Source organism: Pelmatolapia mariae, linkage group LG10_11, assembly GCF_036321145.2.
Source record: "Pelmatolapia mariae isolate MD_Pm_ZW linkage group LG10_11, Pm_UMD_F_2, whole genome shotgun sequence".
Taxonomy (NCBI): domain Eukaryota; kingdom Metazoa; phylum Chordata; class Actinopteri; order Cichliformes; family Cichlidae; genus Pelmatolapia; species Pelmatolapia mariae.
In genome coordinates, this window is record NC_086236.1 from 56529793 (window position 1) to 56557792 (window position 28000).

Here is a 28000-nt window from a genome sequence, read left to right on the forward strand (position 1 = left end):
TCTGTTACCTCAGGCATAGTGGGGAATGTTCTCGTTGCTTTTTGCTGTTGCATATTCCAAATCCGGCTCGCTACCAGTGCACTGTTCATGCTACCATGGCATGGTATTGCATTAGTACACATGGTGTGGTTACATCTGTGAAGACACCATCAATGATGAACGGTGTAACTCCTGCAAAGAGGTTTGGTGCATTGAAAAAAAATTTGGGAAATGTTTCAGCAAGGTAATGCTTAACTGCACTGCATGATTTACAATATTGTGGTTCCACAGGTTAACTGACTAAACTGGCCTGCCTGGATTCCAGACTTGTGAAGACATTAGAACACCTCCAAGCTGCTAAAATCAAGAAAAAATATTAATAATTTTCTTTCAATACTACAGAAACTGGGCTCATTAATACACAAAGTGTTGTTAAAAGAAGAAGCATTGCAGTGCAGTGATAAATAGACCACATCCTATTTTTTTAAAAACATCTTGCTGACATCAAATTTAAATCCATCCATAGCCCAACCAAGATAGCCCATCTGCTTCAAGTTTCAACCTACCGTGGATTCAAAGATCCTCGTCTGCATACCTTGGTCATAACGTGTGGTTATTTGAGTTACTGTTGTCTTCCTATCAGCTCAAACCGGATTGTCCAGGCTCCTGTGACATCAACAAGGCATTTTCACCTAGTGAACTGGATGTTTTCTGTTTTTCGGACCACTCGCTGTGAAACCTGGAGAAGTGTGGCACCAATAGCCATTCTACTTTCAAAGTCACTTAAATCACTGTTCATCCCCACTCTGATGCTCCATTTGAACTTCAGCAGTTCGTTTTGATCATGTCTACATGCCTAAATGCTTTGAGTTGCTGCCACTTGATTGCCTGAGTGGATATTTAGAAGGATAAGAGGAACAGATGTACTTAACAAATCTTTTTTTTTCTGGTTTATTTTAAGACTATTTTATCCTTCAGATGACAAATTGTAAATTCAGACACAAAATAAAAATTATAAATATACAGATTATAAAATTGTTTATTAAATTATAAAATATACATATACTAAAAACTAAAAAGCGGATCTCTTTTCTTGGGTCACACAGCAGTTCTGATCCTATCTAGAAGCGGGACTTTAAAGAGCACATCCTGACTTTGTGCATGTGGCTATGCTTCGACGTCATCACGTCTGCCAGCTCTTAGCCAATCGGTTCACTCCACCGGGCGGCGCTCCCGAATGATACACAGAGGGGTCGGCGTTAAGCCATGAGCTCAAATAACTTCTTTACATCCGCTGGTTGAGGTAAGCCACAACGTTGCACCTCGTTTGAACTTTTCACTCTCGCAGGTTAAGATGCGTTGAAGTCCGGAGGATTTTTCCCGGGTGTAGTCGCGTCTTATGTAAGCAAACAGTATCCAGTTTGGTGGGTGTAACCTGGACACCACTAGCAGCCGTTAGCATGAATTTGGCTACTGTACCCATTTAACTAACCTTGTTTGAGTTGTTTGACAGCTTTCCTGTTCCTATTTTATCGTCATGTTGTGGCTCTGAGACTGCGCTTTCATGTTTTTAGTCCGGCTCCTCCGATACTGCCTGGTTGGTTTACAGACCTGCTTTGCAACTAGCAAGGAAAGGCTAGTGATGTCAACAAACATGGCAACTTTGTTGCAGAGATCCGAGCTGGGACGGGCCCTCAGTGGTCTGTGTATCTCACACACAGTTTGGGCTTTCTCCATGTGGGGTCAGCCTGCAAGACGCTGTCACTGTAAGGAGTACGTTTTTACCCGAGCATCCATCACCTTTGTTGCTCCATCACTGTCCGCACACTTTAAGAGTTCTTCCACATTTTGAGGGTTTGTAGATATAACGGGCGAAACATAGAGCGAAAACGTCTTTTTAGGAGCTGGTAATTTTATGGTTAAAGTTCTGTCGCTATTTTACTTCCGTAATGCAGGTCTTTTTTTTCTTTCTTTTCTATTTTTAGACTAGTGGAAAGAAACCGCTCAAAGTACACATTTGCTTGTTTATTCTATTAAGGTTTGACTGCTGGAAGTGTATGCACACTGCCTTATTTGCATGTCTGGATATGTAGCTTCTGACCATTTTAAATACATAAAGATATCTGACTGCTTTCAGAATCAGCTGAGGAAGTTTCATATCTGTTGGTTTCTCTTTTCACCCTGTTCTCGTGACTCGTCTTAAATTATGAAATGAGGGCAGATTGTATGAACGGTTGCAGTGAGGATCCAGTTTACTGGGTCATCCTGACCAGTCAGAGCATTATTCAAGAACTAAATGTCAGGGGCAAGTTACTGCCAGGGCTATTTTTAACAGTCAGTGTGCAGAGTTGCTGACCTATAGAGAAGAGTGCAGAGTACAACTCACGTCAGATGTCGTCTCCAGTGGCGCTATCTCTAATCCAGGTTTTTGTCAATATTTCAGGACAGAAATGGTTAAACCTCGTCAAATTATATAAAAACTAAGACACTGCTATTATTTCTGAAGGAGTCTCTACACTGCCCCTATCTGAGATTATGGGACATAATCACTGTAACAATATCTTTGAGGGTTGACATTTCTTCTCTGAATATTCAACACAGTGTTCATGCAAATTTAATTTATGAATAAGAGCAGTTTTGTTGAGAGTATACGCTCACCAGAGCTACTTTATTAGGTACACATTGCTAGTGCTGGGTTGGACCTCCTTTTTGCCTTCAGAACTGTCTTAACTCTTTGTGGCACAGATTCAACAAGGTGCCTGAAACATTTGTCAGAGATTTTGGTCCATATTGACACGATGGCATCAGACTATTACTGCAGATTGGTCAGTTGCACATCCATGATGTGAATCTCTGGTTTCACCACATCAAAAATTGCTCAATTTGATTGAGATCTGGTGACTGTGAAGGCTATTTGAGTGCAATGAACGTGGTGTGTTATCCTGCTGGAGGCAGCCATCAGAAGATGGTACACTGTGGTCATAAAGGGAAGCATATGATCAGCAACAATACTCAAGTAGGTTGTGGCGTTTTATCAATGTTCATGTGGTACTGAAGGGTCCAAAGTGTGCAAAGAAAACCTCCCCCACACCACAAGGAGCATTCATTAATACAAGGCACCATGAGTCCGTGTGAAATTTTCAGTTTCCTGTTACTAGCTGACAGGAGGGACACCTGGTGTGGTCTTCTGTTGCTGTAGCCCATCTGCTTCAAGGTTTGATATATTTCGTGCATTCAGAGATGCTCTTCTGCATACCTTAGTGATTATTCGAGTTACTGTTGCTTTCAGATCAGCTTAAAGCAGTCTGGTGATTCTCTTCTGACCTCTGGCATTGATTCCTTTTCACCCACTCACTTTTTCACCTACTTTTTTCAGACCTTTGGCTGTAAGCCCTAGATATGCCTGTTTGGGAGAATCCCATTACATCTGTAGTTTCTGAAATACTCAATACCATCCCTTTGGCACCAACAACCATGCCACATATAAAGTCACTGAAATCACCTTTCTTCCCCATTCTGATGCTTGGTTCAAACTTCAGAAGGTCATATAAGCATGTAGACATGCTTATATGACCTTCTGAAGTTTGAAGGTCGTGAGTAGTGAGTTGCTGCCATGTGATCGTCTGATTGAATAGTTGTACCTAATAAAGTGACCAGGCTCATAAATGTATTTGCTTCAGGTTGAGGCTTTGTGGTCCTGCACTACTGTGACACATTATGCAGCAAGGACCTTCTGTTTGTCTGTCTTCCTTTATTGTTTCAAGCAATGAAGGACTTGTTCATCCAGTATGTAGTTGGTCAGCATGCTGTGTGTTTAAGCGCTAAAGAAAGGGAGATACAGAGATCACAACTATTTAAAGATCCCCTCCTCAACACAAGTATTCCTGAGCACAAGTATTGAAATTCATGTATTTTTACTAAATATTAACCATATATTGCTATTCCATCGCTGCCACTCATCTTTACATGGATCCCTTACTTTGATCTATTCTGTTTCACAGTAATGTCGGGCTCAATAAAGTTTCCAGTACAGCAAGCAGTTAATCAACAGCCCAACTTTTAACCAGCGCTCTGATTTAATCTGAATTGACCACAGGCAAAATATGTGAATGGTCACTGCAGGAGTCAGGTTTAAAGGTTTTGTCTGAACATTAATTTTCAAGTATCATGTCGGCAGTTACTGTGGAAAAACTATTTTTATGTTATTCTGTCATAAAGCTTACGACCAGCTGCAAAATCTCGTCACATCATCCCAGTTTGTTTGCACATTGTTTGCTTAATGGTCTATGCCAGGAACACTCTGCCCCTCTGCTGATGAATGCAGCTTAAAACAAAGGACCTCCATCTGCTGCTCTCTGACCTCTGTACCTCTTCGATAGGTGTGGTTACATCAGCGCTGCAGAGAGTGTGTGTGCGCGCGCCTGCCTGCAGAGCACCGTCAGCCATGCCTGTGACATCTCAGCTGCTCAGGGCTTTGCCTCACTCCAAGGTCTTGGCCTCCAGTCTTTTACCATGCCAACAACACCAGTCCCAGTTTGGGCCTGTAGCTCACCTACCTGCCTCAAGAAAGTCGTCCCACATGTGGCAACGACGCCAGCCATCAAGAAGTTACCAGACATCCTCAGTTCTCCACAGCTACATCCTCACCCCTCCGCAGGTCAACTCCATTCTCAAAGCCAACGAGTACAGCTTTAAGGTTTGTTGGGTTGTAGATAAAATGCATTATGCCATCCATAGTAGCCTTGCTGTAGTTTACTATTCATGCTGTAATCCCAGGTGCCAGAGTTTGATGGGAAAAATGTGTCTTCGGTGATGGGTTTCGAAAGTAATCAGCTGCCAGCCAACGCTCCCATCGAAGATCGCCGCAGCGCAGCCACGTGCCTGCAGACACGAGGGATGCTGCTCGGCGTGTTCGACGGCCACGCTGGCTGCGCCTGTGCACAGGTGAACTGAGACACTTAGCCTGCATGGCATTTTAACTGGTTATCTTACTTTTCTCCAGCAGCGTAGCTTGGACTCAAACTCAAACCTTACTACTTTTTCTTGTTTTTCTTGGCAGACCCTCATTTTCTTCATCAAACTTTATCCAGAAAGTTGATTATTTAGCTCGTATTGAATTTCATATTGAAAGAAAACACTCAGACATGTCAGATTGAGTAAAAAGGTTGCACAGCTGTTGGGGCACGATGCACCTTTCTGTGTTATGTTTGCCACTGTGTGTCTTTATGCAATTGTACTGTTTCCTGTGCAACAAACTCTTCTCTGCAGGCGCTGAGTGAGAGGTTGTTTTACTACATAGCAGTGTCACTGCTGCCCCACAACACTCTGTGTGAGCTTGAGGCAGCAGTGGAGGCCGGCAGGGCTCTCAGTCCCATCCTGCAGTGGCACAAACACCCCAACGATTACTTCAGTAGGGAGGCTCAGAGGCTCTACTTCAACAGCCTTCGAACCTACTGGCAGGAATTAATCGATCTAACCAGGTGAGGAATGTGAAAGTCAGCAGAGTACACACTTCTACGTCTAAAGGCCACTGTGTCAAAAAACAAAGAAACAAACAAAGAACCCCCCCACCCTGGGCGTTTTGTATTCAAATGAGAGCAATTCGTTTCTCAAACTTTCTCAAGCAGCCTCTGCTGGACTCAGCTCAGCGTTTGCCTCACAAATGTGTGTTCATTGCATGGGTTTTCACTGGGTACGTCTAATCAGATCATCACACAGCTGTGTATCAGCAGTTCAGGCTGCTGGTGGTGTAATAGTGTAGGGGAAATGTTCTTGGCACAGTTTGGCCCCCTTAGCATGAGCATCATTTTGCAGCCTACCCGAGGAGCCGTAGTGGCCTGCATCTTCTGTTGTCTTCAAGGTGTACCTAATAAAATGTCCAGTTAATGTATGATGTTTATAAATGCATTCTTTGTCTTTTGGCCTTTCCAGTATGTCAAAAGAATTAGTAGACCGTCATCTGGTCTGATTCAGAGAAGTGTAATTTTTCTCCCCAGTGTTTGGCCTTGGCAAACATTTCCTTCTTTCTCATTTTATTTTCATCTTTACCTGGTAGCAGCACACCCACACCAACACAGGCCTGTGTGTTGTTTTGCCAGTAGTGCTGTTTTTGGTCTCTGTTCTCGACCTGTGCCTTCTGCTTTATCCGATTCACTCAATTGTTCTCCCTGTTTTCAGCCCAGGTGACGTTCCAGACACCCGCGAGGCGTTGCTGAATGCCTTCAAGAGGCTCGACAATGATATTTCACTGGAAGCTCAGGTATGAACTGTAAAAAATCCAAGGTGTGCCTTGTGAACATGCTAATACAGTTTGGTGTGACTAGTTTATGTTCCAAGTTTTACTTTAAGGAGGCAAACTTAGGAGCTCTGAATTAACTCCCAAGTAAGAGCCCGAGTGTCATCAACTCATTTTATCATTAGAGTATTTTCTTTCCATGTCTGACATTATAGCAGCTTCATTATGAAACTTGCAGTGGTTATTCTGCCAGTTTGTCCTGCCAGTCCTCCTCATAGTGTGCCCGCATGCACTGTAAGCTGATATTGGTAAGAGTTAGATGGCTAAGCACAAATTTAGAATATCACAGACATGTAAGCCTGATTTAAATTGTGCCAAGACTTGAGTTCAGTTTGACACATTAAGCCACATATTGAATAACATTTCTCCACAGCAGCAATGCCAAAAAATGTGAACATCCAAATTTAAACTTTTATGGCTCAAAGGGGAGCTCGTGTGTCAGTGCCTGCCAGTCTAGTAAGCACTGTCCTTTCCTGCTTTATTTTGCTCTGCAGGTTGGAGACCCAAATGCTTTTTTGCACTACTGGGTTCTGAGAGTGGCCTTTTCTGGAGCAACAGCCTGTGTGGCTCACATTGATGGACCAGACCTGTATGAACAATAAATACATGGCTATAATGCATTATAGCAACATTAAAGGGATGAAATAGATTTTTTGTAACGTTGTCTCTTTGTTTTTGAAGCTTTATAGCCAATGCAGGAGACGCTCGGGCAGTTTTGGGTGTCCAAGAGGAGGATGGTTCATTCAGCGCTCACACACTCTCCAATGACCACAACGCCCAGAATGAGAGCGAGGTGGCTCGGATACGGAGCGAACACCCTCCATCAGAGAGAAAAACGGTCATCCGTCAGGTACTGCACTCGTTAATCTGCTCACTGTGATTGTTTTTACAACCTTTATTAAAACCTCACCACCATATTTTCTTCTTTGTCAGGAGCGGCTGCTCGGCCTGCTCATGCCTTTCCGTGCGTTCGGGGATGTGAAATTCAAGTGGAGCATTGAGCTGCAGAAGCGCGTCTTGGAGTCCGGACCTGATCAGCTTCACGAAAACGAGCACACCAAGTTTATCCCCCCGAACTATCACACCCCTCCTTACTTGACCGCTGAGCCCGAGATCACGTATCACAAGCTAAGGCCACAGGATCGCTTCCTGGTAAGATGCAGCGGCGGTGTTGTCACCCATCCATCTATTCTCTTTTGCTTATCCAGTTCAGGAGCTGGAGCCTATCCCGGCTGTCACAGATGCAGGGTACACCCTGGACAGGTTCCCGGCCTGTCAGTTAACCTAACCCCCGCTGCTGCGTCATACAAAATACATACAATGTGTTTTACATCAGGACATTTATTTCCTGGCAGTCTTATCGTTTTTCACATCTGTCCCAAAAATATACTGCCCTTCGACATTTTGAATACTTGTATGTCTATTGTCACGATGATCTATGCAACATCATCCCCATTCTTAATAAAGCTCTCATTCTTCACTGGTTAAAGGGCCCAGCATTAGTTGATTTAAACCCCCGCATAAATCCGAGACGTAGGAACTGATCCAAAGAGCTGAAACCTGGACATTTATTCTATTTATAAAATTAAACACATTATGGATCTGGGGTCTAATTTTTTTTTATGTCAATAGGCTGAATAATGTCAGATTTTATGAGTCACATCTAATTAACTCTGAGAACTGAATAATGTGCTCTGAATCCTGATGTTTGTACCATTGTTCTCCTCAAAGTAGGCATCCATCCTCCAGATGTACCTTTTTTTTCATTGCATGTAAAAGGAGAGTGGGCTGTGCTATTTATTTAATTAAAAAGAAAATATCAGGCTTTCTAAGAAAGCTCTTCTTTTGAGGAATTATCTAGCTAATGAATGCTGTGTGACCTTTTCAAACAAAGGCTGTATTTATGAAGAAATAATTAGGTTTAGATGACTTATTCCCAGTGCCAGTATTTCCCCAAATGAATAAATAATGTTAGCTACAGCTCCCATGCCGGCTTCAGTGACTACACTTGAATGTTTTCTGACTTACAGTTGTGGTTTTAAGTGTAAATACATTCATCATGGGCATGAATCTCATTGTGATTTTGGTCTTTTAATGATTTCTTTCGGTAGATTATATATATACAATTATATGACTCTTCTCTCGGCAGGTGATTGGCTCTGATGGCCTTTGGGAGACCCTCCACAGGCAGGAAGTGATTCGTATCGTCGGGGAGTATTTGACTGGGGTCCACCAGCATCAGCCGCTCAAAGTCGGAGGATACAGGGTGACCTTGGGACAAATGCAGGGGCTGCTCGAGGAGCGAAAGGCTCGTGCGTCCTCAGCATTCGAAGATCAGAACGCCGCCACCCACCTGATGCGCCACGCGGTGGGAAACAACGAGTTTGGCACAGTGGACCACGAGAGGCTGTCAAAGATGCTGTCACTGCCCGAAGAGCTGGCTCGCATGTACCGCGATGACATCACCATCATCATCACGCAGTTTAACCCTCATGTGATTGGAGCACAGAGACAGGAAGGCCAGTCATGAGCTGCTCATTAGCCATGTAACACTGATCACACACACACACACACACACACACACACACACACAGCAGATCTGTATCTAAGCACACCGAGGACAAACCGGCCATATTCAGTATCTGTCCACTGTTAAATATCATTGTTTTAACACTATATAAAGAGTGTATTTGTATGCAGTGCTGCGGTTTCTTATGAAGATGTCAGCTAAAAACTGGATGACGTTTCTTATAACGTGTTATTTATGCTGCCGCTCGTTGCCATTTTCATGTACACTTCTCTTTGTAATAAGACACTGTTACAAACTGAAAATCTAGAAACTTCCAAAAAGGGTAAAGGATGTGGGAGTGGCTTAGAAAGCAAAGAGGCTTTTAGCGACAGGGCTGACTCCACCTGTTGTTCTATTATGGATTTTAAATAGGCTGTGCCCCGATTGCAGCGTGCTCTCGTTTTCGGCTACAAGCAGGATACAGTCATATTCTCTTTGTTTCTGAGGGACTGTTGTTACGACCTGGGCTGATTCATCGATTTGTTTTTACCCTGTGACATTGTATGAGATGTTCTTAGTGAATCTAAACACAGATGCTTTGTTCTGCGTTTACAGTGAGATCTACTCCATTGATTTCAGAGTGTTAAGGTGTTCACATTGATGTCCACGTCCAATGTGGAGGTAAATACTCTAGAATGTAGGCTACAAGCCGACTCTTAAACCTCATACGGCTCAAAATAAAGTTGAGGGCTCACAGTTTAAGTTAGAGAGAAGTCATTCTGTTACACAGAGAAACTAGGGAGGGAGGAGTTGTGGTTTGAGTGCTCGCTGCTCGCATTAAAGGGGTAACTTGGGAAGAAGAGAGGTTTTTTTCATCCTTAAGGTCACAAGCTGGAGAGGTCAGGAACTTCTGACATAAGTGATCGTTTTCACTTTGAATCCAGTGTACTTTCACACAGAGCAATGACAAAAGCACCTCACTGAAGATCTGAGCTGCACGTGTATGAGTACACTGATATTTACCCATCTGCCAACAAATTGAGTTATTCTCCATATGTAACGCTGCTTTGTATCCCTGATAATAGAGGATCAAAGTCAGACTTCCTGTTAATGAGCACCTTAATGCACACACTGACCTTGTTCGTTTTTCTTTTTTGACCTTGAGTTTCTTTTCCAAATACTGAAGGGTTAAAAACCATATTATGACAGGTCATTTATAGTGTAACAGGTTGTTACAGATTGGAAGTTTATCATTCATGTGATTAATAAGAATCAAAGCAGCAAACCAACCTCTCCTGTTACTTAGAAATCAGGGTTGTGGTTGTTGAATGAGCAGAATGTACATTTGAAAGAAGCTGTTTGAATAGTAAATATTATTTATTCAGCTTTTGGAGTATGTGACACATCATTTGTGTTGTATGTATAAATTTTAACTTATGTGGGTTGAGTTTTGTATATGGAATGCTTTAATAAAACGCCAAATACAGAAATCCTGGTACTGTGCGGTTTGTTTTGGGTTATACAAAGAAGGCCACCAGAATAGTGCTTCAGCCAGGAAGGCTCTGACCTTCAAACACCTGGAAGGTCAGTGTGCCTCAGGTGTGTCGTCACTATACGCACCACACAAGGTAGGTTAAATGTTACATGTGGCGCAGTGTTCATGGGACAGTTGGAGCTTTACTGTGTTTGCTGCCACTAGGTGATGCTGCAGCACCAAACAGGCCAAGTGTCAAAAGGAGGAGGTTAAACTACAACACAAACCTGTCGATATCATCTAGCGGAGATTTGTGCTACAGCTGTGTCCTATAAGTTAACAGATACACCAGTTCAACTGCTCGTTAATGGAAATATTTAATCAGCTGATCATGCATCAGCAACTTCATTGCATTTAGGCATGTAGCCACGATCAAGGTGCTCTGCTGTAGTTGAAACGGTGCAACTGAATGATTTTAACTCTTTATGAACCTAGCAAGGTTGTTGGTTCCTGACGGGCTGGTTTGAGTATTTTAGTTCAGTATTCCTGAGTGCCATGAATAATTAAAGCTGCAAAAGAAGCTCCAATCTGTTATTACCAAGCTGTACCTAATGAAGTGACCGGTGAGCAATGCAGCATTCAGACGCAAAAGTCAAAAATAATTTTTTTTAGCTTGTGATTAAAATAAATCAAAATTTTAATCTTTCTTCTGATTTTTTTCCCCACTCCTTTCACATGGAGAAGATCAACATATTAAAAGAGGATTGTAGTAATGATTTTATAAAATAATCTTTATTTGTGTAAATCTGTATTTTACTTGCTTTTAGTTAATTCTTTAAAAGATCTTTGAACATGTCAAGTTGTAATTTATGAAAAACTTCCACATCTTTAATATCACAAGCTAACACAGCAGCCTTGTAAAGTTGTTACTACACTGGATGCACCATAAAAAGATTTCAGCGTTTTTAAGACTCGGAATGATAATGACCCCGCCTCCAGGGTACAACACACTGTGTGATTGGGTCACGGACATTGCAGCGTGGCTTGTGTCATCAAACTCTGATGTAAAATTGTCCAGGAGCAGCTGTTGCTCTCACCCCCAGGAGGTCACACCAGATGGCCCCTCCCTGAGCCTGGTTCTGCCAGAGAGGTTTCTTCCTGTTAAAAGGGAGTTTTTCCTTCCCACTGTCACCCAGTGCTTACTCACAGGGAGTCATCTGATTGTTGGGCTTTCTGTCTTTACCTTTCAATATAAAGGACTTTGAGGAGACTGTTGTTGTGAACTGGTGTTTCAACTGAATTGTTATGTCACAAAGAGTCAATGAGAGATGAATCCCTTACTGTCTAAGCATTTTATTTCATTGTTGCGCTCACACTCAGTGGGTGTCTGGAAGAACTCGTGTGCATAGGTGACATTAGCCACTTTACTGGAAATAAACACCTCCGCGTTGTATTTTGGTCAGTCACACACGTTGCTTCCGCTGCTCCAAGGACGTTATTTCCAGATTAGTGTGTAAATGATGAGTGAGTGCCTTTGTTTTACGGAAATTATAATGCAAATCACCCTTCATAATAAAACTGACTCACCAGAGTGCAGTATTACAACAGAGGCAAGCAATTAAATCAATCCTATCCAGCGCTAAGAGCGGCAACAGCTTCACTTATAATCTTTATGCATTTGTTGTCATGGAGCTAGATTAGAAATGAATGAAATTTTGAAGCAGGTGAACTTCTGTTTGGGGCTTGTAAAGAAATAAAGGAGAAACTTGCACTTACATATTTATGTAAGGAATACCCATACATACATTTTTATTAACTTTACCAGCAGATATTCATACTTTGCGGTACTTTGAATGTTTTCATACACATATAGTTGATTTATTAGGCAGCTGGCATCATACTAAAGTTGATTTTATGTTTGATTTAGGCTTATGGAATAAATGTGCAGTACAAATAAGCTGATTTAAGTGGGGACACATCAATATAATTCTTCTATATTAGGGAAAAAGGCTCCTCTTGTAGAGTAGGGACTTCAACATGTGTGTGTGGGTGTGTGCTGATGGTGAGGCTTGATATCCAGAGGTGGTCATCATTCACACCGTTAGGTCCAACTGTCTGCCCCTCCGACTCGTCTCCTCTGTACCTCAACATTTGAACTTCTCCCCCCAGCTCTGTATGAGTGTGTGTGTTTGTGTGTGAGCCATGTGTGTGTATGTTGTGGAAAGTGTTGCTGGGATACCGGCAAGGAGAGAATGCAGACATAAACACTGAAAAGGGTCCACGCTAAGTTCATCCTCATCAGCATGAAAGATGAAGCTCAGCCCACTCCCCCGTTTGGATTTTGGTATCTGCAACAGGCTGTTCGATGACTCACACACACAAAAACATGGCACATGGATCGGAGGGATACAATATTCATGGCGGCACATGTGATCCCCACCTTCAGCTCTCACATGTAAGTATTGTGCTTGTTTGTTTGGACCTCTTTGTGTTGCATAAAAGCTAAAAAAGAAATCATGCCATGCCCCTTTCAGCACCGTCAACAATCTGCGTCTCCCACTGACAAAGAGATGAGTCAGAGCGTCGCTCTCTGAGGCAGCATCGTGGCCTTGACTGCTCAGCGGCAGATGAGCAGGAAGGAGGAGGGGGGACGCAACAGTACAAGCAGAGCAATCCCAACCCCGGGCTTCCACAGGACAGAGATACTGTATAGCACACATACTGTACCTTACGTCACCCATCACCTGCTGCACCACATGTCTGCCCTGATGTGTAGGAGGAAAAAAAACGATGGCGTGAAAACCAAAGTGGTCCCCAGTTTTTGTCGTTTATTGAGAAACAGAGCAGTAAACGAACTTTACAAAAAAAACAAAAAAACAAAGTTGTTCGTGACACAAGTGATCTGTTTGAGTTTGATGTTACACAACGTTTAATGGTTAGCTGTTACAGTCAAGGTAAAGAAGAGAGTAACACACAAAGTGTCTGGGCCCAAAAAATATATATAATTAAATGGTGGGAGATGATGAAATTGCTAATGAACCGGCCAGAGTCTGGCAGTGAAATCATAATATATTTATTCAACAAATGAGTGATTAGCATGGGACCACCTAACAGATTAATTAAGGTATGCACAGTATTTGTTAATAATGTTCATGTTGTAAATATAATAAAATAAGCTAAAGTAGATGTGCGAGGACTCATTTGAGTTTCAGGCCTGGAGTATTTTACCACAGATATTTTATGGGTCAGTGTACCTGTCTTATCTTATTTAATAGGCAGGTGAGAATTTAAATCTAAATAATCCCAAGTTGTGTGTGTAGTCTAGTCTGGTTTTAAGAATCTAAATTATAATTAAGATAAGGACTGAGCAGGAAGACTGGTTTAAGGCTCTGGGTGGAGAATTTTCCTCCTATCTCAAACATTGTACACACTGTTGATCCCTTGGAGGCTAATTTCTGATTTGTGTTACTGGCACATATAAATAAGAGACTCGGAAACCATCTGCGTCGTGTCTACATCATGGCATTCCTCTCGTCCTCTTCGGCCTGGGCTTTTCTTTGGCTCTTTTTGTTGATGCGTTTGATCACTACAACGAACACGATAACTGCGAAAGGAGGAGACATAAAACAGAAGTCAGTCACTGGAACACAAAACTTCACACTGACACTGTTGGACAGTCTAACGGTTTGTGTGAAACTTGGTTTCATCAGATAACAGATTTATTTCGGGGTTTGTTAGAATTACCGCAGAATCCCAGAATGCCAGCCAGGATCCCAATGGTGGGTCCCGTTCCATATCCGAGCGCCATTCCTTCTGGTGCGATGTAGCAGTAGCCCAGCTCTGTGCAGTTACATACTTTCACTGTGAAGGAGACAAAATGTAAAGTAAAGTATGACGGGCCAGCTGATTACACTAAAATATCATCAACTTTTCCTTATTTTGTTCCTAACTTTTAGCTTTCTATCAGCAGCCTATGATGAACTGGGTGATTTACTGGACACAGCACTAAACTGGGCACCGATGCAGATAATCAGTTATGGTAAAAAGAAAGAACACTTTAATTTAGAGCTTAAACTCTAAATTAAGATTTTAGAAATCAGGAAATAATAATAAAAAAAGACTATACAGATCTCAGTTAGCATGTTAAATGTTCAAGTTCATGACAGCACAATAAGTAAAAGAAGTACTTGTTTGGAAGGGCTTTCAGGAGAAAGCGTCTTCTTTCTACAAAGAGCAGGGCAGCACAGCTCAGGTTTGCAAAGTTGTATCTGAACAAACCACAACCAAGTTATTTCATGGTTCAGCGTTTACAGGGTTAAGAGAGCTGTGCTTGAACATATTCCTGCAAACCTTAATAAACTGAAGCAACTTTGTAAAGAAGAGTGGATGAAATCCCTCCACAACGACATGAAGTTATTGGTGCTAAAAATTGTTTTACAGGGTGTTAAATCAAAGGGTGAACTTAGTTTTTCACACACTGTTTCTGCGTTTTGGTGTAGATTTTGTTGAATAAATAATGAACATGTCGTGTGATGTTGGATTTTCCTGATTTTTTTAAAACCTTATAAGAACTACATTTTTTTTATTATGTCCTGGTGTGTAAAACCTTAGAAGGGATGCCTTTCTTGCCATGACTGTAGAATATTGCCAGAAGTAAGGCTTACAAATGTGACTCACCCTCAAATGCCTGTGGGACTCCCACACCTGCTTTGTCTTTAACGGTAATGGGAAGTGAGAAGGTTTTATCTTGAGTTGGTGGTTTCTTCAGTTTCAGTTCAGCTGTTGTATCTGTGTGACACACAAAGAAAAAACACATATATGTTCTAAGCTGAAGACAGAAACGTGCATCTTTACATCTTAATTTGATGTTTTTTGTGTTACATTACAGATGTAAGCGTACCGTCAACTTGGTTCAGCTCCCAGTTGGGAGATTTCCCGGTTTTGGTGCCAAAGCTGAAAGTGAACGGCTGGGAGAAAGGGTCGCTGTCTGAGTCTTCGGCCTTTATGAGAACAGGTTTGGGATTCTTCATGCAGATGAAGGCCTGGGTCTCCATCAGTTTGGGGACGTTGTCGTTCACGTCCAACAGCCTTACATGCAGGTCACGCTCAGTGGACTTCTCCGGGTTGGCTTCAGAGGGAATATCAGAGAGTATGAAAAATGTGGTCTCACCCACAACTAGTTTGTTTTATAAAGGCGAGCAGCGGTCAGTATTTGATGGTCAAAAGCCTTAAACACATGAAGATCTACAGGAGCTTCTGAAAGGTAATGAAAGTGTTTGTATGCAGATGTTTCCTATTGTGTTTCAAAGTATTTTAGCCGATATGTCTCACACTGTGTGGCCTATAAAGGAAAAACTGTAGAGCAGTGTCTTCTCTCACCCTTCTCGAAGGCAGTGACAGTGACTTTGAACGAGTCCACCTTCTCTCTGTCCAGTTTTTCTTTGGTCCTGATCTCTCCTGTGGCAGCATCCAACTCCAGCCAGCCATGAGTGTCGCCATCCAGCTTATATCTGCACACAAACACAATCATCAATCATCGGTCTGGCACAGTCAATGATGAAGTGCACACTGAGCTGGTGGCCAGGGGAAACATCGGTAGTCAAAACGAATCAATGGTCTGTTTTCTGTACATGTGGTAGTCAGAGAAGAGGAAAATTCAAACCAGCAGTCAGTGCTCAACAAGGCCAAAGCCATCAATGCGGTGCATATGGTGTATCCAGCCACTTCATGCATCAGCTAAGAGAAAGATTAGGATCAGTTAAGGAAAAATAGTTTTGAAAATGCACTGTGAAAGAAGTGAAACTTTGTTTTTTAGACCACACTTTGTGGATGAAGTTTATCAAAGTAAAGTCAGGAATTCTCTCAGCTGCTTCCGTTCTACAAAGTTTCACAAAACTGAAATATACACTATATTGCCAAAGGTATTCACTCATCCATCCAAATAATTGAATTCAGGTGTTCCGATCACTTCCATGGCCACTGGTGTATAAAATCAAGCACTGACTGCATGCAAACTGCTTCTACAAACGTTTGTGAAAGAGTGGGTTGCTCTCAGGATTTCAGTGAATTCCAGCGTGGTACCGTGATAAGATCCCACTACCTTCCTCACTACCATATATTCCACAGTCAGCTGTTAGTGGTATTAAATAAAAGTTGGGAATAAGAGCAATGCAATTACAGAGCCAGGACAGACGATGCTGAGGTGCATAGTGCACATTGTTCACCAACGTTCTGCAGAGTTAGTTGCTACAGACCCCCAAACTTCATGTGGCCTTCAGATTATCTCAAGAACAGTGCAAAGAGAGCTTCATGTAATGGATTTGGCGGTGCCCAAGAGAATGGTACTTGTCTGACTGCACTGGGCCAATGTGTGAGCTGTTTTGCAGGAGTTGCGTTTTTAGTTCTAATAAAGGAACTCTTAATGCTTCAGCATATCAACACATTTTGAACAATTTCATGCTCCCAACTTTGTGGGAACAGTTTGGGGATGGCCCTTTCCTGTTCCAAAATGGTTGCACACCAGTGCACAAAGCAAGGTCCATAAAGATGTGGATGAGTGAGGCTGGTGTGGAAGAACTTGACTGGCCTGCACGGTCCTGACTTCAACCTGATCCCAAGAACACCTTTGGGGTGAATTACAGTGGAAACTGTGAGGCAGGCCTTCTTATCCAAAATCAGTGTCTAACCTCACAAATTCCCTGTAAACACTTGTTTCCCAGACAAGCTAAAGCTGTTACAGCTGCAAAGGGTGGGCTGACATCATATTAAACCCTATCAATTAAGAATGGGATGTCACTCAAGTTCATTTGAGTATGACCGCTGATGAGTGAATACTTTTGGGAATACAGTGTAATTGGGATAGATTTACTCCACCTTAAAGGCCAAAAAATTGCAACACAAGTTTTGACTTAAAATGTTACACATACCTTAACCCCTGGCATTAGGTAGAGGGGCATTACCCTTAGCTGTATCTTCCTGTACACTGTGTATATTTCCTGTATTATGTAGCAGCTTTCACTAAATCTTTAAACAGCTACAACTTTTTAAGTACTTAGGACCCAGACACTGAGCAGTCACTGGTGTGTTTACCCGATCTCTTTGCCCTCTGGGTCCTTTGCATGCACAGTGAGCAGCACGGATCCTTTGGTGATGTTTTCATATATGGTCACATCCAGGATGTCCATGCTGAACTTTGGAGCCTCATCTACATCGATGACCGACACAGAGAAAAAGGCGGTGGACTCGCTGCCATACTCGAGACTTTTCATCAGCGGCTCTGGGTTACGAGCATCAATCTGGAGCCTGTAACTGGGAGAGGTCTCAAAGTCCAGAGGCTGTTAGGAAGGAGGAGAAAAAAAGGTTTTAGAGGAACCACAAAAGAAAAGAGAGGCAGAGATGATGATGAAAGTTTACAACAGAGTGTTGAAAAGCACTAAAATCCAAATGACGTAGAGTTATATGGATATGCAGGTTTAGGGGTAAACAAGGATCATTTACTATGGCCATAAAATCATATATGACAAAACTCTAATGTTGCTGTTACATGCATGATGACTACTAGCTTCAGCTCTTTCATTTTCAACAATTATAAGCAAAAATATAAAAAAGATACAAATATACACAAAGATAACAAAAAACTCCATCCCGAGAATTTAATAATCTGAACTATTTAAAAGGGACCAGAAATGTTGGAGCAGCTACTTAAAGATCAAAGTTTGCAAGAAATGAAACAGAGAGAATGGAGATCACCACCTTAGCCAGAACCAGATAACCAACACCTTTGCCGTCAGTTTCCACAGCAAAGACGTCGTCTGTGTTTCCTTCAGAGATGATAAACTGGATCTCCGAGCTGCCGGTGTCTGGGTCGTCATTATCTGTCGCTTTGATGGTCAGAAGTGTGTGTCCCAGAGGAGTGTCCTCTGCCAGAGTCTCATTGCCGTACTGCATACGGACACAGAAACAGGCACAGTAACAATATCAGCCAGTCAGAATGAGGAACAAGAGCCAGCGTTCGAAAGGTTCACATACTTACATCATTCTTCTCAAACTCGGGCAGCTCATCATTGACGTCAATGACCTTGACGACAACCTTACAATTTGTGCTGAATTCTGTGAGAGAAAAGCCATAAAAACTTCATCCGAAGTTAAAAACGTTAACTAAACTCAGCCTACAGGTGTGCTTTCATACAGTATGTTACCTGCGTCACTGACTCGGACATTGAGGTTGTAGACCGCATGTTCCCTTCGCCGCAGCAAGCGCAGTGTACGAATTGTTCCAGAAGCATCGTCGATGGAGAAGGTTTCGGAGGCAGTGGGTGGATTTTGGGACAAGATGGTGTAAGTCAAAATAGAATTCAGTGTCCCCTCTTTATCGCTATCATGAGCCAGCAGCTCTCCTACGAGGCCACCTGGAATAAGGAGATGCAGTGAGAATCCCTCACGTCTATCATGAAACTTTGAAATTTTTTTTTTTACAAATTAGAAATATTCTTGAATTCAACAGGCTGCCTGTGGCTGAAGAAACCACCACCTATATGGATGCTGCGCACCTCGACGGAGTCATCCTTACCTACAGGCTCATTCTCCTGGAACTCAAACACAGTCTCCTCATCGCACACAGGTGCGTTGTCATTCACGTCCTCCACCAACACGAAAATCTCCATCGGTGGATCCACTTCATTGTCATTTTCATCCTTTGCCAGCACCACCAGGATGAACTGGAAACAGAACCAACAGAAGCTCAAGAAAAACTCCCAGAAGTGAGTCTCTATTTTTATATAACTTATTGAACAAATGTGTTATCTACCCTCTCTTTGCTTTCTCTGTCCAGCTTCTCTGTCACCATTATTTCTCCATTTTGTGTGATCTCAAAGGGGAATTTCAGCTCTCGCTCCTTCTGGACCAGTACGTATCTGGCATCAGGGTCATTAGACTGGACCTGGATGGAGAGAGAGAGACAGGCAGGGCCCAGACTAGAACGGTCAATTGATGGATAAAAATGAGATGCAGTTAGGAGTATGAATATATGAATATATGAATCTCAGCACACCTTAGCAATGGTTAGTGGGTATGTTTCCTCTAAGTTTTCTCTAATGCGTATGGGTCCGGGATTCTTCCACAGGTTTTGCTGCACAGCAATCTGGACTCTGCTGTTTCCACTTAGCGCATTCTGCGACGCTCCTTCCAGGTCCTGCACGCGCACAAACAGGGTGTAGTCTGGGTCTTCCAGGGGATCCAAGTTCTGCCGTCTCATCTCTGACACCACAAGTGCAGAATAAATATTTCAATTTGAACCAAGGAGTTTTTCTTTGGGGTAAAACTCAGTAAAACATTCCAGTAAATCTCTCATTCTGAAAAGCTGAGTCCGATGGACGCGACTAAACCTCTCTCCCCAACTGAACTCATCAACTCAGCACCCAGTGCTAATCGCTGACAGTAACTTCTTCATTACAGTCTGTTTATCTACATTAACACAATCCTTCAATCTGCACCATCATATGCTCCTACTTTAAAGAGCACCATCAAAGCCCAGATGTTGTTGTCTATGTTCTTATTATTCTTCATCCTTCATCGTGAAATTCCACTGTTGCAGCTGCAACTCAAGCTTATTTTCAATATTAATTGTTTAGATGAGTATTTGCTCCATTAAACTGTTCATCTTGACTATAAACGTCTGAAAATTGTGTGAGATTATGCCCAGATCTTGTTAACAGACAGCGTTAACTGTTCCGCTTTACTGACGACTCCTTTGGAAACAAACCTGCTCTCTGCACACAGGTGAAGAAGGGGTTCTGTTCGTAGGGGACCTCCTGCACCGAACAGTAGTCATTGAACTTTCTCTTCAGAGTTTCAATGCTCCGATCTTCTCCCCTGGCATACTGGATGCCCTCCCTTGCCTTTAGCAGCTGCTGCCCTGTTAAAACAACACACATGCATCAAACACCAGCGAGCATGCTCACACACATCGCAGACGCGCTTCAGGTGATCTAAGAGGAGAAACAAACTCTTAATTGAACTCAAAGTAATCAGTGATGAGCGTCACGCGACACATTTAGGCAACCTGCCTTCAATCAGCATTAATCTTGAGTACACAAGATGATCTGCCAGATTACAGCCAGACACGGTGGCCACAGATTAAAGACTTTTCCACGGATGCCACACAGAGTTCTGTGCTTCTATGGCTGGCTTCAGGTCTCTGTGCTACCCAACGTTATTATTGTAATCTAAAACTAAAATTAAATGTGAAAAAACCAAAACATTTTATTTAACTGTGAAAAAAATATAAAACCAACTGAAACGATTTTGTAAACTTGGAAAACTAACTAAAATATATATATTATGACCTAAAACCATTAAAATAGTGGTAAGTGAAGCAGTGTGCAGAGGTTATAATAAATATATATTTATTTCTCCCTGTATGAGTCGGTCAGGTGTGCAGAGGAAATGTCCTCACTTGTCAATTTGGTAAAATTTGTATCACAAACTGCCTGATGAGGATTCGATGGATGTTTTTATTGAGGTTTGGATGTTTACAACCCTGTGAGTTGACTGCTTTTAAAAATGTTCTTCATATTGTAATATCTAAGTTGATTTTCCAAAATCTTGCCTCTGGTTTTTGCTATAAATAATAAAGTGATAAAGACAAAATTAACACTAAAACTAATAAAAATTAAACAAAAATGAAACATTTTCAAACAATAAAAAATAAGGTAAAATCATAAAACCCAATCTGGAAACCAAAAAGTCAAATGAAATCAAAATAAATACTAAATAGAAGCGCAAATCCCCCTGAAGCTGTTCTAAAACTTTGATGTTTTCATTACAATATGAAGACATCGCCTGGTTGTGGCTTCACTGTGATGTCGTAGTGCTTCTTACTGAAGAAATAAAAGGCGTGTTGTGCAGCTCTCTTCATGCTCTTTCACATGATATATTACTCAATATTGTTGCTTGAATTTTTTTTTTAAGCTTAACTTTGACCTCGGGTGCTAACAATGAAGGTCAAGGCCAAATGCTTAACCAACCGAGGTACTGGCCTAGTATACTGTTGTTAAACTTGAAAAAAAACAAAACAATGGGTAATGTAACGATTTTCCTGATTTTCACATTTTGTGTGACCTTTACCTGATTTTCACTAAAATCAGATCAGCTCGAGCTGTTATTGGTATTTACCATCACACTGAATGATAATGGTAAAGCTGTGGACGCTGCACTGCTAACAGACAGACTGATTACATACTCCCTCCCTCTCCGGGTGGAGAACTGTGAGAACTTTGGTGCTACCTTGCTCTGTGGTGGAGATCTCTCCAGTGTCGGGGTTGATCTGAAACAACTTTGTGTCTCGTATGCTGGGGATCTCGCTGACCAGGCTGTATCTCAGACGAGCGTTTGGAGTCTCCGGGTCATCCTGATCCGTTGCAAACACTCGGGTAAATGGGACAGCTAGAGCCACACAGAAAACTGATGTTAAAGTCATAGAGACAGGTATGGTGACTCACGCGGTCTACTTAAAGAAATACTGCTTAACCCACATGAATCATTTAAAGGGTTCTCTTAAAAAACTACAGTGGTGCATGCTTTATCCTTTGAGCTACACATTAGCTGCACTTTAATTTAACACCAAACATATTACTATGTACTCAGATTAATGGATGTAGGGTGGCTGGAGCCAGCTGCCATTAGCAGAGAGGCGGGGTACACTATTGGCAATATGTCACATGACCAATACAGAGAAACAGTTGCACCTATGGGCCAATTAACTTAACCAAACTAACTGCATTTCTTTGAACTGTGGAAGGAAGCCGGAGTACTTGGTGAGATCAAGCAAACTCCACACAGAAAGGCCAGATGCAGGATTCAAACCCAGGACCTGCTTGCTGTGAGGTAATGGTGCTACCACCACGCCACAATACTGTCCCAAAAGCCTTTCATTTTTGACTTAAGTTTAAAACTCAAATGTGTAGATCTAAACAAACTTGGCTTCACAGCTTGAGTTTAAAGTCCCAGGTTTGAGCAGAAAGCATTCAGTGGCAAAATGAAAAAGATCAAACATCCACTGTGATGAATGCCCGACTCCACTGAAGACCTCTGCAAGCTGATTTTCATAATCAAGTAAAATTAAAGCCTTGTGGGGAGAAATGAAGCTCTAATTCTTTTATCTGCTTTGAAAAATCACTCTCATTAAAATGAATAGCACAGGTCATTTGCAGGTTATGGACTAAAACATGCAAACTCCTTAAATCACGTGTACTCTTCAGGACAAAGGTTTACTTAAAAAAGATGAAAGTGTTGAAATCAACGGGGGGGGGCTATTATTACCACCCGTGATGAACTGGATGTAAGGCCACCTGTTCTTTCATAAGTACTTTAAAAAAGATAGAGCGAGCAAGGATAAAAAATAAAAATATGCAAAGCAAAAATGTCACAACAGGTAGAAGTGTGCACAACCTGCTGGGGTATTCTCCCGAACCACAGCTGTGTAGACACTCTGGTTGAAGTACGGTGCTTTGTTGTTGACATCCAAAACATTTATGGTCACATAAATCGGGCCCTCCACCACTTCTTCATCTGCCAGTGCCTCCACCTGTGCACAAACATGAGTTTTTATACACGAGCGTGTGTGCCGTGTGCCTAATGCAATGAGAGCACAGTTTTCCATGTGTTTGAATAAAGATATCGTGTTACCATGATAATGTAGTGCTCCTCTCGCGACCAGTCCAGAGGTTGTTCCAGATAAAGCCACCCATCCTTTGAAATACTAATGTCTTGCCCACCTTCTCCACTCAGCCTGAAGTTATTAACATGTGGATCTGTCACCTGAAACTAAGGAGTGAAAGAAGCAGACGAGAAAAATCAGGACACTTTGACCACAAAACCCAGGTCTGTTCATCGCTTCTTGAGTTTCATTTGATCTCAGACAAAAAAGTGGTAACTTTTTTAGTGAAAAAAAAGGGGAAAACACCATAACTTCCTTAAAAGATCACATACTTGACAGTTAATCTGAGTATGACTGCAAGTTTCTGATTGGCACGCATTAATGGAAGAAGTACTCCACTAACCAAAATGCCTAAAATGATAAAATGATTCATGGAAACATTAGTCGTGAAGCATTACTGGGATATATGTAAAGGAGTACAGAGCCCCACTTTCAGCAGTCTTTACCATCAGCATGTTACTCAGTGAAAATTCATTGCATTTGGGCACCGCTACAGCTCACCTGGCTGAGCAGATGACTCATATGCCAAAAGGTTGCCTAGTTCTGGGTCTGTTTCTGGCCCAAACCATTTCCTGTGAGTCAGACGCCCCACCTGCTTTCTAAAAAACTCTAATCGATCTAAATCCCATCCAATTACATTAGTGCGTCTAAAGACAGCTGTCGCTAGTAAATGTAAAAATGATTTACCTTTGCCAAGGAATTTGTGTTTTTGGTATTGTTTGCATGTCATTCTCTCTGTAAACATGATAGCTCAAAAAGTTTTTTAATGAATTGGGATAAAACTTCATAGGGATATAGATTTGGGTCACGTTAACGATCAGTTAAAATCTGGCTTACATCCACCAAGGTCTTCAAGGTCATCTTGAGATTTAATCATCAAAAATTGACAAAAAATATTATTTTCACAAGTGTGGTGTGTTGTGTCAACATATAGAAAGCACTGTATAAAGATTTCAAATATAATGTCACATTTGACCTCTGACCTCTCCTTAAAGGTAAATGGACTGATCTGAAGGTCAAAGTGATAATATTGCAGAGCTGTTCATAACTATGTTTCTTACTGCCATTGTTTGTCTTGATGACATAGGTATACAGGGCATACAGAGAATGAAATATGGGCATTCTAAATATCAGATTAATGTGGACCTTTGACCTCTCATTTCACATCTGCCCTTCTTTCAGGTTCACTCCATAATGCACTACATCGCTAAAGAAAGTGTTTGATGAGAAAGAGAAGAAGCTGCCTAGTTATCTAGAAATAAATTGTAGTGTAATATTGCTCAGGTTATTCATGTCTAGTTATTTAAATCAATACCTATTATCCACAACCTACTGCTACATAATGTTTGTGTATTCAAAGTAAGCATCTGTGATACCACTTTTCTCTGATTTATACTGCACTATAAATTTCTTAAAGTACTTTAAAAAGAAGAAGAGAAAGCATAATGAATATATACAAAATCCAATAAAGTTCCCTTAAAAGTAAACACTGTGCAGAGAGTGAGCTGCCTTGGTGGAGGATTGTGCTTTCTGCTGCTTCTTGTTTTATTAATAAATTTGATTGAGTGCTGAGCGTCTGGAACCGCAGGCTTTGTGGGTGTGATTATGCACTCAGAGCGGTTAAAGAAAAACTTCCCCCTGGAGCAAGTCAGAGTGTTCTTGTTCTAGGAAGTAAAAATGTATTCCATGTGGACATTTACAAAAAAGGAGATGGATGTAGCACCTATTTTCACAGAACAGGTCAAACTGGTTCGGACTCTCTAGAGACTAAAATGGTACCTACAAAACCCACAGAGTCAACAGAAAGGAAAAAGGTGATGCCAGGATGCTGGTCTTTTAGGGCAAGCTAAAAAGAAACAGTTACGTCTGAAACTGGCTACCCGGTGGAGCCAGTTATCTCCAACAACCGGACGATGGCCCCAAATACAGCTCCAAACTGTCTGAGGACAATTAGAGAGGAAGCAGTCAGCTCATTATGGAGTGACCAGCGTGGTCACCGGACCTCAAACCTATTGAGCTGTTGTGGGAACAGTTTGACTGCACGGTATGCAAGAAATGGCAATGAAACCAATGAAACCAATGGAACTAATCGAACTAATCTGACTTTAAATCCAAAAAAACCCAGCTTAAGTGTTAAATATCTGCAAGCTACAGCTGCTGCAAATAGACGACTGATTGATAAAACGGAAGTTTGATGGAGAGCGAGAGTTTATTGGAGATAAAGTATCGAAATTTCAGGAGCGGGACCACACCTCCAAACACGCTGCTTCCGGTTCTTATCTATATATGTTCCCCCAGTTCTACAAGCTGTTCATTCTCGTCTATGTGCCCCACCCTCCCTCCCCTTTTTAACTCTTTAACTTCTTCACTTGTATTTAGTTCATGGGGATCTGCCAGGCCCAGGAGCTGCCACAAGTCCCCTTCAAGGCCTTCTCCAAACCGCAGCTCAATTCACATCCAAGCCATTCACCTTTATCTACTAAAACACTGTCAAACCTAAAATGAGGACACGGGCCCAGCTAGTGAAATAACAATAATATGATGATGATGTTACCAAACTTTTACAGTAAACGTGAAGGCTTGTGAGATGGCTGACAGAGGAGCAATAACAAAGCAACAAAGATCTGCAACAATAGTTTATATTCAGGGTTATTGTTTTTTTAACTATTTATTATTTTCCTATCTTGATTAAGATAAGATAACTTCTCAGGTGCAGGTTCTGGTTTAGTGACACTTATCTGACTGAGGTGTTTGATAAATGGAGCGCATGGCACATGTGCAGCTCATCCACCTCAAAACTGGACAATACTACACCAGCAGAGCGCAGCACTGCTGCCATGCTTATATTACCTGATATAAAGGATAGGGCACTGGGGTCGCCTCTGGCACATCCAGCTCTGTGTTCTCAAAGGGGCCCTTCTTCTCCTCCAGATCCTTCCCACCAGCCTATTACAGCACAGAAATAAAGGTTAAAGGTCATCGAGTACAGAAAAGGGCAAGAAAAAATGAAAACCTCTCACACTCATACCTAAATTTGCCATTTTAGCTTTAGCTCCGGTGAAATCAGTCAAGCATTGAGGGCAGTATTTACGGCCCAGTTATTTATTGAACCAAAATGACTTAACAGTGGAGGAACTTTTATATTCGACTACATGATGGGAGAGCAAAGTCTACAGACGAAGGACCCACGCTCCGTTTAGCAACCCTTTCTGTGAGTGTTTTAAAATGAGTCACTAAGGGCTGTTTCACAGACTCTTTGTTAACCTTGCTGATAGTTGTAAGCGTTTTCTTTCATGCGCTCCCCGTGTAGCATTAATCAACGCTGACTATTTCACAGATCTTTTAACAGGTTCATGCATTTGAATATGTATTGAAGAACAGCAGCAGCAGTTGGCCGGTGCTCGTGTACTCACAATGCTGAACAGCAGCGGGAGCAACAACAGATGCACCATGGGTGTCATTATCACAGCCTGAGAAGGAAGAGGAAGACGAGGAGGAGGGTTAGAAAAAAATGTTTAAGGAGGCTTCAGAGGCTATGTCATTTTTGTGGAAAATATTCACTGTGCTCTGCTGTTGCGGAAACACTAAAAAACCCATGTAGTGGATTATTACCTATTCCACAGAGGAATCTTTAAACCCCCTCAACCCTTTTCTCCGTTCAGTGCAGTGTGTCATTGATGTGCAATGTCCACAGTGTCACAAAGAAAGCGTGTCCTCTGCCCTTGAATCTGCACATGTGCACTGTATCTCTCTTTGTGCATACTTTGTGCTGAAGTGCTTACACATGGGACTCCACCTTCACCTTCCAGGTGAACCACCCACCCGAGTGCACAGAAGAAAATGAAAGTCGATGCCTTTTAAAGCAGTGTCAGGTGTTCATGTCCGAGTCTTTCTCTTTCTGTAAAGTGGGTGTACACATATGTATATATGTATATGACACCAAACCAGTGCAATGACTTTAGGGCTGTCTCCTCAGACGCTTGAATAAACATAACTTCAATGAATCTGTAGATTTTCCTGCATTTTGCATTTAAAGCAACCGTTTCCCCCGAAAAAAATGTGCTACATTGAATACACTGAATCCAGAAGCATCCAAGTTATAAGGCCAGAGTAATGCTTGTTTACTAAAGGAATAATGTGACAGTCGCTACTGACAATTAAAGAAAAATCACACTTTTAATTCTTTTAGGAATAAGTTGGCAAATAAGATATGTAGAGATTCTGGAGCTGTAAAGTGCAAGTGAAACAGAAGGGTAAAGTCAAAGGGTTGAGTGAAGGTGACATTGAGTCGAGCCAAATGACCTTTTTGTGCCAAAGGACACTTTTGAAGTCACCCCACTGTCTGAACACCTTATGTATCTGCAGGTTTTCTGCATTTTATAAGAATATCTGTCTCCATGTTGTTAACTAACATCTGCTGCGAAGCAGACCTTTAACTAACAAGTCCCTCAGCAGTGTCACTAGTTTCTAAACGTCCACCTACAGCGACTTAACTGGTATCCAGAGGAGAAACTAACAGACGTTTGACACTTGATTAAATTGAAGCTGGAATAAATAGACACACATGGATCCAAAGCTACAGGCCCCTCTCGCTTTATCCTCTTAGATCAATGACTGGATGACCTTTGTCTGGCTAAATTCAGCTGCTATAATACCAAATTTAAAGTCCCATTCACTTACCTTCCTCCTATTCTAAAATGCTGAGAACAACCCAGGAAGAAGGAGAGCAGTAAGGCAGTAAAATATGCCAACACCTTATCTAAGGCCCTGCCAAAGTCAAGTCAAGATCATGGCACTTCAGCGATAATCTGAGAACATTTTAAACCCGTCATCGCACAATCTATAAAAATCAACACAAGCAGTCCTGTTTGTTTCTGGCGACACACCCGAAAAATAATTCTTCCAATTCTCCTGAAACAAACCTGAAACTTGGGAGACAAGAGAGCGAGGTGGCTTACCTTAGAGGAGAGATCAACTGAGACACTCGTCAGACTGATCTGAGCAGCTCCATCCTGTCCTGGTCAAACG

General features: G+C 41.9%; 2 protein-coding genes across 2 annotated transcripts; one reads left to right on the forward strand and one right to left on the reverse strand.

The window, feature by feature from the left end:
• The first annotated feature begins 1178 nt into the window (after nt 1-1178).
• On the forward strand, nt 1179-10255 carry pdp1 (pyruvate dehydrogenase phosphatase catalytic subunit 1). The gene is made up of 9 exons (XM_063487748.1): nt 1179-1282; nt 4359-4675; nt 4756-4923; nt 5248-5459; nt 6157-6238; nt 6769-6863; nt 6956-7124; nt 7208-7426; nt 8424-10255. The coding sequence occupies exons 2-9, from the start codon at nt 4424-4426 to the stop codon at nt 8802-8804; spliced, it is 1578 nt and encodes a 525-aa protein (XP_063343818.1). The 5' UTR covers nt 1179-1282; nt 4359-4423; the 3' UTR covers nt 8805-10255.
• A 2833-nt stretch (nt 10256-13088) lies between these two features.
• On the reverse strand, nt 13089-27992 carry cdh17 (cadherin 17, LI cadherin (liver-intestine)). Its single transcript, XM_063486696.1, has 19 exons — nt 27931-27992; nt 26386-26442; nt 25823-25918; nt 22942-23079; nt 22705-22840; nt 21541-21699; nt 20018-20170; nt 19307-19512; nt 19064-19195; nt 18827-18974; nt 18456-18665; nt 18290-18366; nt 18010-18198; nt 17347-17591; nt 15637-15767; nt 15158-15385; nt 14935-15045; nt 14002-14118; nt 13089-13861 (listed from the first exon to the last, which is right to left on the reverse strand). The coding sequence occupies exons 2-19, from the start codon at nt 26431-26433 to the stop codon at nt 13770-13772; spliced, it is 2616 nt and encodes an 871-aa protein (XP_063342766.1). The 5' UTR covers nt 26434-26442; nt 27931-27992; the 3' UTR covers nt 13089-13769.
• Nucleotides 27993-28000: the final 8 nt, after the last annotated feature.